The 13,406-nt window shown below is 33.6% G+C and overlaps 1 protein-coding gene across 3 annotated transcripts in view; it reads right to left on the reverse strand.

The window, feature by feature from the left end:
- Nucleotides 1-10: 10 nt before the first annotated feature.
- LOC135200094 (uncharacterized) overlaps nucleotides 11-13,406 on the reverse strand; it is a 39,899-nt gene continuing 26,503 nt past the window's right edge. The window contains exons 5-17 of one of the 3 annotated variants that reach the window (XM_064228414.1): nucleotides 12,852-13,034; nucleotides 11,720-11,904; nucleotides 10,588-11,254; nucleotides 9,269-9,494; nucleotides 8,866-8,907; nucleotides 7,541-7,689; nucleotides 6,497-6,613; nucleotides 5,853-6,059; nucleotides 4,949-5,026; nucleotides 4,438-4,674; nucleotides 3,697-4,068; nucleotides 2,925-2,978; nucleotides 2,597-2,735 (exon numbers count right to left, since the gene is read on the reverse strand). In XM_064228414.1, the coding sequence (XP_064084484.1) occupies nucleotides 2,973-2,978; nucleotides 3,697-4,068; nucleotides 4,438-4,674; nucleotides 4,949-5,026; nucleotides 5,853-6,059; nucleotides 6,497-6,613; nucleotides 7,541-7,689; nucleotides 8,866-8,907; nucleotides 9,269-9,494; nucleotides 10,588-11,254; nucleotides 11,720-11,904; nucleotides 12,852-13,034 (2,469 nt within the window). In that variant the 3' untranslated portion in view covers nucleotides 2,597-2,735; nucleotides 2,925-2,972. Of the gene's footprint in view, nucleotides 2,736-2,924; nucleotides 2,979-3,696; nucleotides 4,069-4,437; nucleotides 4,675-4,948; nucleotides 5,027-5,852; nucleotides 6,060-6,496; nucleotides 6,614-7,540; nucleotides 7,690-8,865; nucleotides 8,908-9,268; nucleotides 9,495-10,587; nucleotides 11,255-11,719; nucleotides 11,905-12,851; nucleotides 13,035-13,406 lie in introns of all 3 variants that reach the window. The other 2 variants (XM_064228411.1, XM_064228413.1) reach the window with 2 other exon arrangements.

Consider the following 13,406-nt stretch of genomic DNA (forward strand, 5'->3'; position numbering starts at 1 on the left):
AAAAACAAAATTACTATGTGTGAATTTAATTAAATAAAAAGTATACAAAGTGAGTTATGTATTCCTATATCCCACCTTAGAGCACATCACTAAAATTCTACAGTATTCTATTGTAATGCATATTCATCTCTACAAAACGTCCTATCGGCAGTCAAGGTCAAGGCATTACTCCCAAACATAACCTTGAGAGATTTCAGGATATATTTCACAATTTTGATATTTCAAAAACTGGCAAAGTTGGGTAAAAAAAAAAAAAAAAACTCCAAACACAATTAAAATACTGTAGAAGTAATCACAGACCTTAGAGCATATCTCCCATATAATTCACCCCATACATAGTTCCCTGTGGCCATCCACATGGCATGAAATTTTGTTTTCACCAATGGCACACTTGTAACCATCACTGTCACTACTTTACTGCTAATCGTTCCAAATATTTTACTAGATCAAAGCAGCATTTCACTTTTAAATGGTACTGTAGTGCCAGTAAAGTACTACTTTACAAAGTGAAAAGTCACTATTCACCGGTAATAAATTCTATAAAATACATTGTTCCTTGAAATAATAAAATCACAGATAAATTACTGTATGCCGATGAAAGACAGAAATCAAGTGCACAAAATTATAGGCCAGTAGGACGTTTGAATGTAAAACTAATGTGACATTGGTATACAATATTTCTAAAATGATTTATGTATCACTTTGCTGTAAGGAAAGTTTACGTAAAATTCAAGAGGAACTTTCAATTCTTTTTAAATATATTAATCATAAAATTTGTAATAGTATTTATGTTGTGTCAATATAATAAAGTCAGCTACAGGTGATGCTTCTTAACCCTGTTTCAACATTCATACAGTAGTACATTCACCATAAAATACCTCTTAAAGATCCAAATTTTTTTTTTACCAAAGAACAACTAAGAAAAAGTAAAAGAATTGCAAAAGATATCTATTGGAAACTTAATATATTTTCATCACAGGTACAATATTATATATATGTATATATTAGATATATTATAATCAGTGTAAAATATTCCTCATCTTAAGCTCACTTAATGAAGGGATAAGAAGAAAGCAGAAAAACTTTCCTAAAATAAAAAAAAAGGAAAAATTAATCCACTGACGAAAACTGTGATGAAAGAAGTTGCTACAACCAGACTACATATTTCTCAAAACTGCTGAAAAATGACTAAAACCTATACTTTATGGAATAAAAACAGCTTCCTTCACCAGAATGACCTTCCCTCTTCCTACATTAAGTGTGCTTTAGATCTTTGTGATGCTGCTCTATGCACATCAATATGACCAATAAGAATAACAATCTATGTACATCAATGGTCGTGGTAGTGTTAAGCGTCCCTACTACAAAAGACGGTCAGATGGGACGAGGAAATATGCAGATTCATTTTATACGATTAAGGGAAATATTCTGAAAAACATTTATGTAGCATTGGTAACACGTTTTCTGTGGTCTGCTACATTCTTTTTTTCCTTCATAAATAAAGAAATTATATGCTCCAAGTGGGTCATATTTGCTAAAGATGATGGAAATATAACTTAATAGAGTAAACTAATTCAAAGTTCAATTATGCAAGATATTTTAGTGTACTCCTGATCCTAAAACTTTATAGCTTAATGTGATTAAAAATATACTGAAACATGAACAAAGGGAAGACAGAGAAAGCTTCGTGCTTTTTAAATATTAATAATCTGAATAAAATTCACATCCATTAAAATCAAAACTAGAAGATGAACATTGAAACATAACCAGTGATGCAAATATAGATCCTGAATGCAATTCTATATTCTTTTTCAAAATCAATATACTGTACAGGCAACAATAGAGTACATTAAGACATTCAAATATCAGTACATATTCATAGTTTGATATGAACAATTTAAAATATGATTTATTCCTTGAAGAAGCTGAAAGTTCTAAAACTAACGTTTTCTTATATTTTTCAAGTGAAACAAATACAGTATTAATTTCATATTCCTCATTATGTTGCTACAAACCCACAGTCCAGCTTTGTAGTAAGGCATTTGATGTTATGGAAACTACAGACTGGAAATCTATCGTGCACTGTTCTCTAAGATGATTCCGCATGAAGGTTTGATACTGACATGAAATGATCATAATATTTTCATGTTTTATAAAAATAAGTTGATTAAATATACAGTAATTTGTCTTTTCTCTGCACAATGGTTCTTAGGTTTAAACTGAATTCCACTGAACTAAGAATGTACTAAAAAGAAAAGTTGATACATAGTATTCATAATGGATGATATATATACAGAGAAGAAATTTCAATTTTTGTTTTCAACAATTAAATAACATGAATCATATAATTTCAATAGTGAAGAATTCTCACATGATATGTCACCATGCTCTAACAACCATACTGTATGTAAGTCTCATTACAATAATAAAAAAACAATCTACGATAAAAGTATGCAATGACAACTGATAATAATAATTGTTAATGTCATCATTAATTCATTTCAAATATAATAACTCTGAGAAAATCAGTTTTTCAAGACCTCCTCCTAGTTACAAGAAGCAGATTTAAGCTCAATGTGATTTGCCCAAGGCTTCTCATATACGACCACTTCACAAGTTTGGTATGGCCTGCTGGGATCCCTCTCGCAGCCGCTAATATCCTCTAAGTGATCTTCCTTCAAACAGGTCGTCCAGTATATCTTAATATTCAGCCTATAATTAAATCCTGCGACAACCTGAAAGAGCAGTAGAAAATGTAACAACTTCCTACATCTTTTAATCACTTCATGTAATACATCATTAGATTAAAAAAGTCAGTTATGAAATACTTTCAGTTATATACAAAAATTACTATTCAGATAGTTAAATTAGGAAAATGCAAGTTAAGAAAAGACTGAAAACAATCACAGAAGGATATAACTTACTGTAGGAGAAAATGCAGCAGGTACACATCACAAGACATGACAGCTTACTCAGTGCTAAAAACAAGGAGCCAAGAAGAGCAAGGATAACATTATAAAAGATATAAAATTGAAAGTATTAGCATCAAGCACATCCAAAGATCTAGAGGTTAACATTTTCAGAGCAAAGCCAAACCATGATTATAAAAGGAATCAAAAGTGAGTTGTAAAACATAAAATCAAGTGCACTGTTGAAAGGAGAAAAAATGACAAACATTTAAAGAAATACAGCATGTACAGTACAGTTCTCTATGATTTCTGGGGGGCAAGACAAAGAAAGAAATACAAAATAATACTTTGGAGTTTATAGGAAAGAATAAATGAGGAAAAACTTCACACTATCATAAAATCTACTACAATATTTCTGAGAAATACAGAATATCTTAAATCAAATGGCAAAACCTATAGAATTTTTTTACAGTAAAATATCAACAGAAAATGTTGTGCACTATCAAAGAAAAAGAGGGTACAGTAATTAGTATGGAATATGTTAAGTCTTAAATGTTGAGAAAAATTTGCTGTACATTACTTTTTATGGGTAAACAGAGAGGCAGTACCACATGACATACATTTAGATAATGGTATGTGCATGTAAGAAGCATACAAAACCCAAAAAAGGAGAATGCGAGTAGAGAAAATTATTTGAAAAGTCAAACAGAAGCTTAAAGCAAACAGGATCCCAAAGTGATATATATCATGAAAAAATGCAAATATCTTAAACTTAAAAATCACTCACCTGCTTGGAAGCACTTAAGATTTCTTCAACCCGTCTAATGTGGCGATCACTACTTGTCGAGTCCATAGCTTGTACAGCAAAATTGCCAATTTCCTTGATTTTTGCATCATTTACATCAGCCTCACTAAAACCACCAAGTAGTGCTCTCCTAGATCTTTTTGCAGGGGCATCTGAAGCACCTACAGGGTTGCAGGCAGCTTCTGTGACCCTCCGGGTGTTTGTCCATGGCACATCATAAACAATGACAGTGCATGTAATTGGTACTTCATTAGGATCACTGGGACAAGAACTCAAATCCTCTACTTCATCTGCTTTCAAGCAAGTTGTCCAATGGACAGTAAGGATAAGTCTATAGTTGACCCCTGCAACCACCTATGAGATAAATGATAGTATCATATTTTTTGTTTCCCTTGGATAACAATTTATTCAAAACTTTAAAGTTTACTGTCACACTTCACACAGAAAATCTAGTCTTAGTCAGCTATGAAGTTCCTAAAGTAGATGCGCTATGTATATAACAAATAATAGCTAGCTTTCTCACATTTCAGATTTAGCTTATATAGTATGGTTACTTTTCCATAGCTCTATGGCTTTATCAACTTTATGACTAGGTAATTTCAATCAACTTTCTGTTACTGTGCAATAATAGCTGTTAAGTACTATATATTACAAAGGTTTTAGAATAATTAGCACTATAAACTAAGAAAAGTTGATTCTAAAACATACGTTCACAATACTTACTTGAGTCTCAGCTTTTTCAACAGCCTTGACAATTCTAACTCGAGGATCTTCAGAGAGCTCATCCATAGACTTGATGGCAAAGTCTGCTATTTCCTTTACTTTGGGACTGGTCTTATCTGCCTGTTGATAACCACCAGGAATTCCTCTCCTGCCTCGGAAGTTAGGAAGTTCTTCAGAATCGTCTTCTTCTTCAGTGTCATGATGATGGTTTCTACCACCGGAGGGATGATAGAATCTCTTCCATGGGAAAACATGTGTTATTAGCATGCATGTTTGCAAATGGAATTAGTGACTGATTGCAAAATTACACTATAACAATTATTACACTTAAAAAAACCCAAAAATATTGTCTGTAAGATACTGCTTGTAGGGGGTTTCAAACTTTTATCTACCAAAAGACCCATATATCTCTTATCGTACAATTAACTTTGTGGCCTTGTAAGCAAAATTTCCCTTTAATCTAGGCTAAAATTCATCTAAAAAAAAAAAGTGGTCTATGCCATGTATTAACCTCAACTGTTTCATTCGAAAGATCTTCGTTGGAGTCTCGGTGGCGGCTGCTAGTTCGGCGGGAGGGATCGTAGAAACGCTTAGGGAGGGAGAAGTATCATTCTTATTAGAAGAATTTCATTAAGAGTTGCTTGTAGAGCATAACCAAACTTTTCATGAGAAAGATGCTTTAATGGGGCAGTGAAATGGAAGAACAGGAGTCAGTCAATGAGGCAGTTCTCATATAACTTAAAAATTTTCCAATCTTAGTGGTGAAAATTTAATTTAACCATCAAGATGAAAATTCTGAAGAGTAATGAAAAAATAAAATTAAAATTGGTCCATTCCTTTTACCACATTCATGAGGTAAATAACATACTGTAAACCATAACCATTATTATGCAACATTTTAGTCAAACTCTACCATCTATCAGCAATACAGCAGGCTGATAGAAGCTTTATATGTACTTATTCAACCTAATGATACAAGAATACTGTTAAAAGATCTGTTATTAATGCTCCACATAATTATATATTGTAACAAAAACAGAAACCAAAATTCCACTTTTGCTGATATAGAAAGAGCCAAAAAAACACCTTCCTCAAAACATCAGCAGTCCAGTGGTTTGGTCAAATTTTCGTTTCCTTCTCAGCGTTTTCACTACCCCATCATTAACACACCGCCACCAAGCTCCCAACCTCTACTAAAAATTTCTACACTGACAAACTACAATGACTTCACTACTGCTACATTCTAAGCCCATGAATGATAACAACTAGATCCCTTTTTATGCCACAAAGAGATCTAATGAATAATATCAACCTTCTTCAAGAAAATTAAATAATCATGCCCTCTACAAGCACAAAAAACACTTTAGAACTGAAATACTTTACCATTCACATTACTAAAGGCACTCAGAACTTACCTCATTGCTCTCTATACTTTCATCACTAGTACGAACAACAAAGTGGCTCTTGAAGACTGGGCGAGCATGAGCAGAAGGGTGAACCAGAGGCAGCAAGACCTCAACTGAATCATCACCCTCATGGAAGTCATCCCTATCAGCACACCGGAGGTTTGTAACTTGCTGTTTGCTCAGCCAAGGTTGTATCAAGATATTAGCCTCACACATCTGTTAATTCATATAATGAAAGGGCATAAAGAACTGTTAGTCTCAAAAGATACCTTTACTGAGAATGCATGAATGAGCCCTTATCTTCTAGTCCTATGGGCTATGTTCCTAAGAGAATTAAATTTCTGACATCATCAACAGCAGCATTGTGTACAATATACTGTATGTTACATAAGGTTCAAGGTAAGAAAAAAAATTCTTACTAATCAACAAGCAGTGTCAGATTGTTTTAAAAATTCCATATCCCAGCATACCATCAATTGAATATTTTACTTTATGACTCAGAAATAAAGAAATAGTATCAATACCTCTACATCTGCACAATAAAATGCATTGTGTTGTATGGTCAAAGAATGGAAAAGTATTATAAACTATAAACCTTGATACTTTCATGTACCCAATAGAGGCAAATTTCATCTAAAGAATTAGAGTCTTACCACAGGATCCTCTCCAATGTCTGGGACGCAACGAGTTTTGTCGATTCTCCTCTTGTACTTGGGGCAAACAGTCTCGAGAAGTTCGACAACCAGGTGATATTTTAGGCCAGATGTAACCTGAAAACCATGCAAGATTAATTTTTTGCAAGTAACACTGAAAAAAAAAAGTAGGTAATTATGCCTCAAATATTACACCTTTGAACTTGTGAACAACTCTGTAAGCACCAATTAATAGCCTGGCATGCCTATATGGCATCATGTACGGTAAACACCAGCCAATTATGTGTATATATTAAAATGCAAGATCAATATAATCAACACAAGTATATCAGGTAATGAATAATATGGATTTTAGCGACCAAGGACAAAATTCAGGCTGACCATGTCTTAAACATCTTATGATTTCTATTTTTGTTCATTAATTTGATCTTAAATGACCAGACACTTAATTGAATTAAAAAAGTTAAATAAAAAAAAGGTGTAAAAAGTATTAGTTCTAATCAGCAGTCAAAGCATAATAGGACTTTGAAGAAAAAATTCAGTGATGTATGTACACTGGACCAACTTTTGATTTACCCAATATCCAATCAAATCCATGCTTTTGGAGTACTGTACTGTAATATATATCAGAATAAATACACTCTGCATTAGGAACGATAACGATGAAATCATCACATACAAATGAAACTAGCATTCATATTAGAAAAAATATTGAGACAGTACAGCATAGATAAATACAGATATTTGTTCGGTACATGCAATTCTATAACTCTACGCACACATAACTGGCTCAAAAGTTAATCTACACTTTTTTTTTTCTTTCTTTGAAGCAAATGTCAATAAGGCAGGCAACCAAATTCCTTTTTCTAATTCAGACCTGAAGAATATGTATATAAAAAAAGAAAAGGAAGGCAATGACAGACATTCAGCCTCTTGAAGGAAAAAGAGCATAAGAGCATGGACAAACAGAAGCAAGAAGAAAATTTCAAAATCCGAAATCTTTAAAGACGAAAATGTTGATAAATACTCAAAATTAAAGCATACCATTTTTTGTGCTTTCATAAGTTTGCTGAAGATGAATAGGTTGTCTTCGTCAGACCTGAAATCAAACTCGTCAGCTATAAGGTGTCCAAGCTTTCTTATGCTGGAGTCATTTACACTGGCAGCAACCCATGTTCCACCCAGAGTGGAAGCTGAAAAATAAAAACAAATTTCATTTTGTTCAGATATCAGCACAACATTGTGAGAAATATACTTTTAGATGAAGACTTCATATATTAGAAATATTTTTTCCAACTTTGTTTAAAATAACTTATGTACTACTGATAACACAGGTTCTGCAACTCTGACCGAAAAATGTCCTGACCTAAACGTATGACTTTCTATATTTGAAGTGTACAAAAGGTATTTAGTTGTGGAAAATAAGAATTCAATCAAATAATAAATTTTCAAGTCAAAATCATAATGACTGGAGCACTGAAAGCACAAAAAAACAGAAATCTGAACATAAATAATATCAAGATATACTACTGTATATGAGATTAACAGCTGTGAATTAATGGTAAGAAACAAAAAAATATAAATCTTATTCTATCAAATACATTCAGTACAAAGTTCTATATTGCAGATGAAGTTTAAAACTTGACTAGGTTCACAGAAGTGCCCTGACACAATCCTTAACCATAGGTTATGTACTGGTTTCATGCAAGAGGTCAGATGATAAGTAAAGCCAAAGTGAAGATACAAACAAGATACGAAAAATGAATACACTATAGTTTACCCACTTAACACTCACCATTTCCATTTTTTGCTACAGGAATAAAATGGAAAACGAATGAATAGTTTTATATTTACATTCATATGGCTTTTAAAGGTCTACACATTCTATAACAAACCAAATATCTTGACATAGAAAGCATACCAATTCTTTAAAGTGCTCAGAAATAAAAGAGTAATACTAATGAACTCCTCTGAAGAGAATTAGTATTCTACATGTTGACCAAAGTTTCCTTGACAAGACTACATGATTTATGATTATACGAGTTACAAAATGCCAATAACGAATTCTGCTGAAGGATATTTGGATGTTACTACCATCTGAAAATTTGTGATACTTGGCTGGATAAATTGAACACAAAGATAATGAACTTCAAATTTGTCAATATCATTTAACTTTTATCATTACATATATATTAAAAAATTTAGGGGAACAAGACATTAGATAAGTCAATAAACAACAAAATACTGAAGTTTTATCGTTCATGGAAACCCTGGGCAGTTAATCATTAAAAAATCAATTAAATTTAGGGTTTGATAATAATGCTGATGATAAGCCTATAACCAAATGTACAATTTCTCAAGATTCTTACCAGAACCATCAGGGTGGAGAGCAGCTCCTGAGAAGATTTTACCTGAAAAAGAAGAGAAAATTTTAAGCATACCATTTCACCACTTGACAAACTGAGTATTTCAAAATACTGCACTACAAGCACCAAATGCTGATGGATGCTCAAGTGGTGTGGTTTCCATTACTGTATTCACAAATGGGAATTATCAGACTTATTTTAGGTATGAACATCATACAGTAAAATGGCAGACAGTATGTACTTTCTAACTCTGTATAACTTGCTTTAATATTCTGCAGTAACTGGAAATAGCAAATTCCACTGAATCTGGATTAGTTAATGTGCTTCTGCATTAACTTCCATCCATGTACGTAAACAACAACAAAAATACATAATGATCATTCTGAAAAATTTCACAGAAATTCACCTTTGAGTTTATTGGTGTAATAGTCATCCCGCTCATCACAGTAAAGTCTGGTGAGTGTCTTTGGCTGAGATGGGTCTGCTGGTACATTCACCTCTGCTTGGCAGATTTCTCTTTCTTCACCATGGTCAATGTGGCACCGGGAAGGATCTGCCACCGGAAGGTATTTCTTGCAATGTGTCTCTGCTGCTTCCAGCTCTAAGAGGTACTTGGTCATTCCACCAGCATCCTACAAGGAAAAAAAGAACATTCAATGCAGAAATTCAGAAAAAATCCAATATGGGCAACCACCAAAACCTTCACATCCTACTGCAGGTAACCAATACGAAATGGTTGATTATGACGTCATTTTTATAATTTCTCCTCCCCTCCACAACTAAACTCTTGAAATTCTTGCTTTCATGCAAGTTTCCAACTATTAAATACTCTTTGTTTATAAAAGATCAAATTCTGTCATTACCAGATCATTGTCACTGACCATTATTCTTGAAATACTAACTTGCCAGGCTGCATCACTTGACTAGTCATTACCTAAGGGCCCACACATAGAAATGGGCATATAAAAGCGGAAAAAAATAACTTGCACTAACCAAACAAAATATTTATAGCCTATGAACTCATCATCATCATATGAAGACATACTTTCATTATAGAGGGTGACAAATACCTGCTGATAAATAGGATGAGGTCTCCAAGGCATTTTTCCATCCCATCAACACTTTCAACTTTTTATTAACATAGCAAATGGTGTAAAGAAGGCCTAACATAATTATGAATGGCCTTTGTCTATTGCAATAATATTAAAAGCTAAAACTTTTAAATCTAAAAAGGAATTTACACAGGTACCTGCATAAGAAAAGTGAAATGCAATACAGAAGTTCCAAACCATTTACCCTATACTATCCAAAAGTTTAAAATCTCTGGGAAAAAGATTGAGATTCCCAGGTTTCTTTTTTTTCTGCACGCAAGCAACACAGTAAGTAACAATAAGGTGTTTACTAATATTTGAATGCTTTGTTGTGTACACTGATCCAATTAGAATTCTATATAAGTGATCTTAGACAAGACTAAATATCTAGCTTGGACGGTCAATACAATTAAATATAAATATCAAAGAACAACAAGCAAAGTAATCCTTTAAATTACTGCAATGGTAAAAATACTAAGGACAGGATATAATTAACAAGTATGGGAGGTCAACAACATAAGTCTTCTAGATTAAGATATTTTCAAGATGTCATCTAAACTTTGTGAGCTACTAAATGTAGACTAAAATAATCAAGTATAATTCTTAAATAATGAACTATACCCTTTCTTCTAACCTGGGTGTGAGCACTGACAATGTTAGTCAGAACGTAGAGTTCATCTTCATCCCCTCGTAGATTGTACTGGTCAAGGACAAAAGCAGCAACTTCCTGAACTTTGGGGTCACTAGTAGGGACAGGGTTTCCAGAAGAAGAAGAACCTTGTGAGCTTAAGAAGGGATGATCCATGATATCAAAGGAGTTCAAAGTTGGCATCAACCTATCTCGAAGGTAATCATCAAGATCTTCGCATGACATAGACAAAATTCTTCTGTTTCCAGGTGCTTGCTCATGGACCTGAGCACTGCAAACTTCACGCTCTTCTCTTGGGTTCTCAATACAATGTTCACCATTGCCAGTAGAGGGATCAAACTTATTACAATTTGTCTCAGCCATTTCAACAACAATGTGGTACGTTCCAGATGCATCCAGGGGTGTTGCTTCATGGACCTTCATGAGTTTGTAATACTCACGGTCATCCTCACGCCTGTTGTATTCTGCTACAACCATCTGAGCTATGGCTCTGCTATTTTCATCAAGCTGTACAGGTGCCTGACCTCCAAAGACAGAAGTTCTTGACTGGAAACCAGTAGCAGAGGGCACTGCAGCAAAACTTCCACCAACAGCCACAGGAACAATAAATTCATCTTGAGTTGTGGCAGGATAATTATCCTTGTCATAGCACCTATTAAAAAATGAGATATTACTGTCTCTCCTTTGTGAATCATGAAACAAAATTGTTAAAACACTTACTTGTGCCATGAAAATCTAATCTCCATGACCTCTCACCAAACTACAGTAACATATATTTAAAGATTTTTAATACAGTACTGTACTTATGAAAAATCTGGTGAAACTAAAACGGTTAAATCCTTGCACTCAAATACAGTATACATATACCACAAATTGTATGACTGACCAAAACGTTCATATTTTGAAAATACTGAAGACAAGCAGCTATAGTATATGGCTTTCTAAACAATATCTTGACACATTGTAGCTGAAAACATATCCAATTATATTATTTTCTACAGCGTAAGATAAAACTGTTATCACTTTAAAAATATCTACATCACTTCTGATCATGTATTATATTTTTCTAAAACATAATGCAAAACATGAAATGTTCACACATGAGAATAGTACTTACTGAGCAGCAACAAGATCTCTTGCTGGTACCCATGGCTGGTCAACTATATGAAGGTCACAAATTTTGGTTTCTTCGTTCAAATCTTGACTGCAGAAAGTCCTGTTGACATCAACACCAATCAAGGTCTTCTTGCACTCTGTCTCTGCAAGCTCAACAGTCAAGTAGTACTTAACACCTGCAACCACCTGAAATAAATTAGATTATTTTTTCTAAATCCTTAGAAGCAAATTTTGCCACTGCTTACTAAAAGCAACAGAATATACAATAATATTTTCTAAAAAAATTTTCTTTTGTGTTTACTTGCCACAAATGTTACTATCCCCTTTAAATGAAAAATTTTTCACCTATATGAAATGCATGATTTTCAGCTATTTACATTATAGATTTAATTCTCATATCACTCTTTTCTTGACTGAATTCATACAGATAATGTAACCATTAAAAAAAGGTAGCAGATATGGAAAGCAGTCTTGTAATACAGCACTGAGACAAATATGATATGTATTCCAGCAATAAAGTTTGAATGTGATGATAACCACTGTATTGATTTTTCTCACAAGTTATTGATGTTTAGGGAAAATAGCTTAAATGGTGAATAAAACATTAATACAAATAACTAAGCATTACACTGACTAGATCCAGATATCAGCAGCATAAAGGAACACAATGATGAGGAATTTATCAAGTGTCTTCAACTCTCCTAAATTTCTATAAAAGAATATTAAAGCAAATAGGACAAGTAATACACAGAATCAGTCCCCATAAAGATTAATCTTTTATATCAAACCTCTTTGCTGATCCATTCCTCTCATGACATTCACCTACTTTCCATATACAATTCTGTTAGTGACCATAAAAGGGATTTTGACGTAGGAAAAATCTATTTCTGGGCGAGGAAGCCGTGTCGCCCAGTGAAATATGTCTCCTTTAGCACTATTTCTAGTAAAATATTGCTATAGTACCAGAGAACTGCTAAATTGGACATGTCAGAACTCTCTGACTCGCTCACCTATATAAAAGGTGTCGGTATAAAACTAACCATAAAATATGACCAATGGCTGTTGTCAAAAACAACATGAAAAAAGGGACCAAATGAATGCTGTCATTGCATGTACAAATTCAAGTCTATTACCTGTGTCTGGGCCTTGACAAGTCTCAAGATCATATGGAGGTCATCCTCATCAGCTGTCCTGTCATACTCTTTCAGAGCAAAGTCAGCTATATCTAGAATTACTGGGTCATTAAGAGGTGCTGGCTGAGGACAACCAAGGCAAGGGGCTCGTACAGGAACAACTAATTCTTCTTCAACACTTCTCTGGAAAGAGAACAGCATTTCAATTATCAATAAGGAGATGTGATGCAGAGTGGGGCACACGAAATGGGAGATTAGAAAAAACCTTAAAGATAAATCCTGATGTAAAACCATAATTGAATGGCCTGGTTGACGAGACAGAACTTTAATCATCCATCCATAGGATTAAATACTTGTACACTACACCATGTCAAGGCCAAATAAGAATTTGTTAAATTTATCTGGCAGTAAAACTTAACTCAAATGCAGACAAGTAACTAAAGCACAGGGAATAAAAATTTTTTAAGCATATTTAAAAATGAATACTATTTCATTCCATTACAGGAGTCTCCAATCTGAAATACACTGGAAAAAGGAACTGAAAACAAAGGTAGA

This window comes from Macrobrachium nipponense, chromosome 26 (genome assembly GCF_015104395.2).
Source record: "Macrobrachium nipponense isolate FS-2020 chromosome 26, ASM1510439v2, whole genome shotgun sequence".
Lineage (NCBI taxonomy): Eukaryota > Metazoa > Arthropoda > Malacostraca > Decapoda > Palaemonidae > Macrobrachium > Macrobrachium nipponense.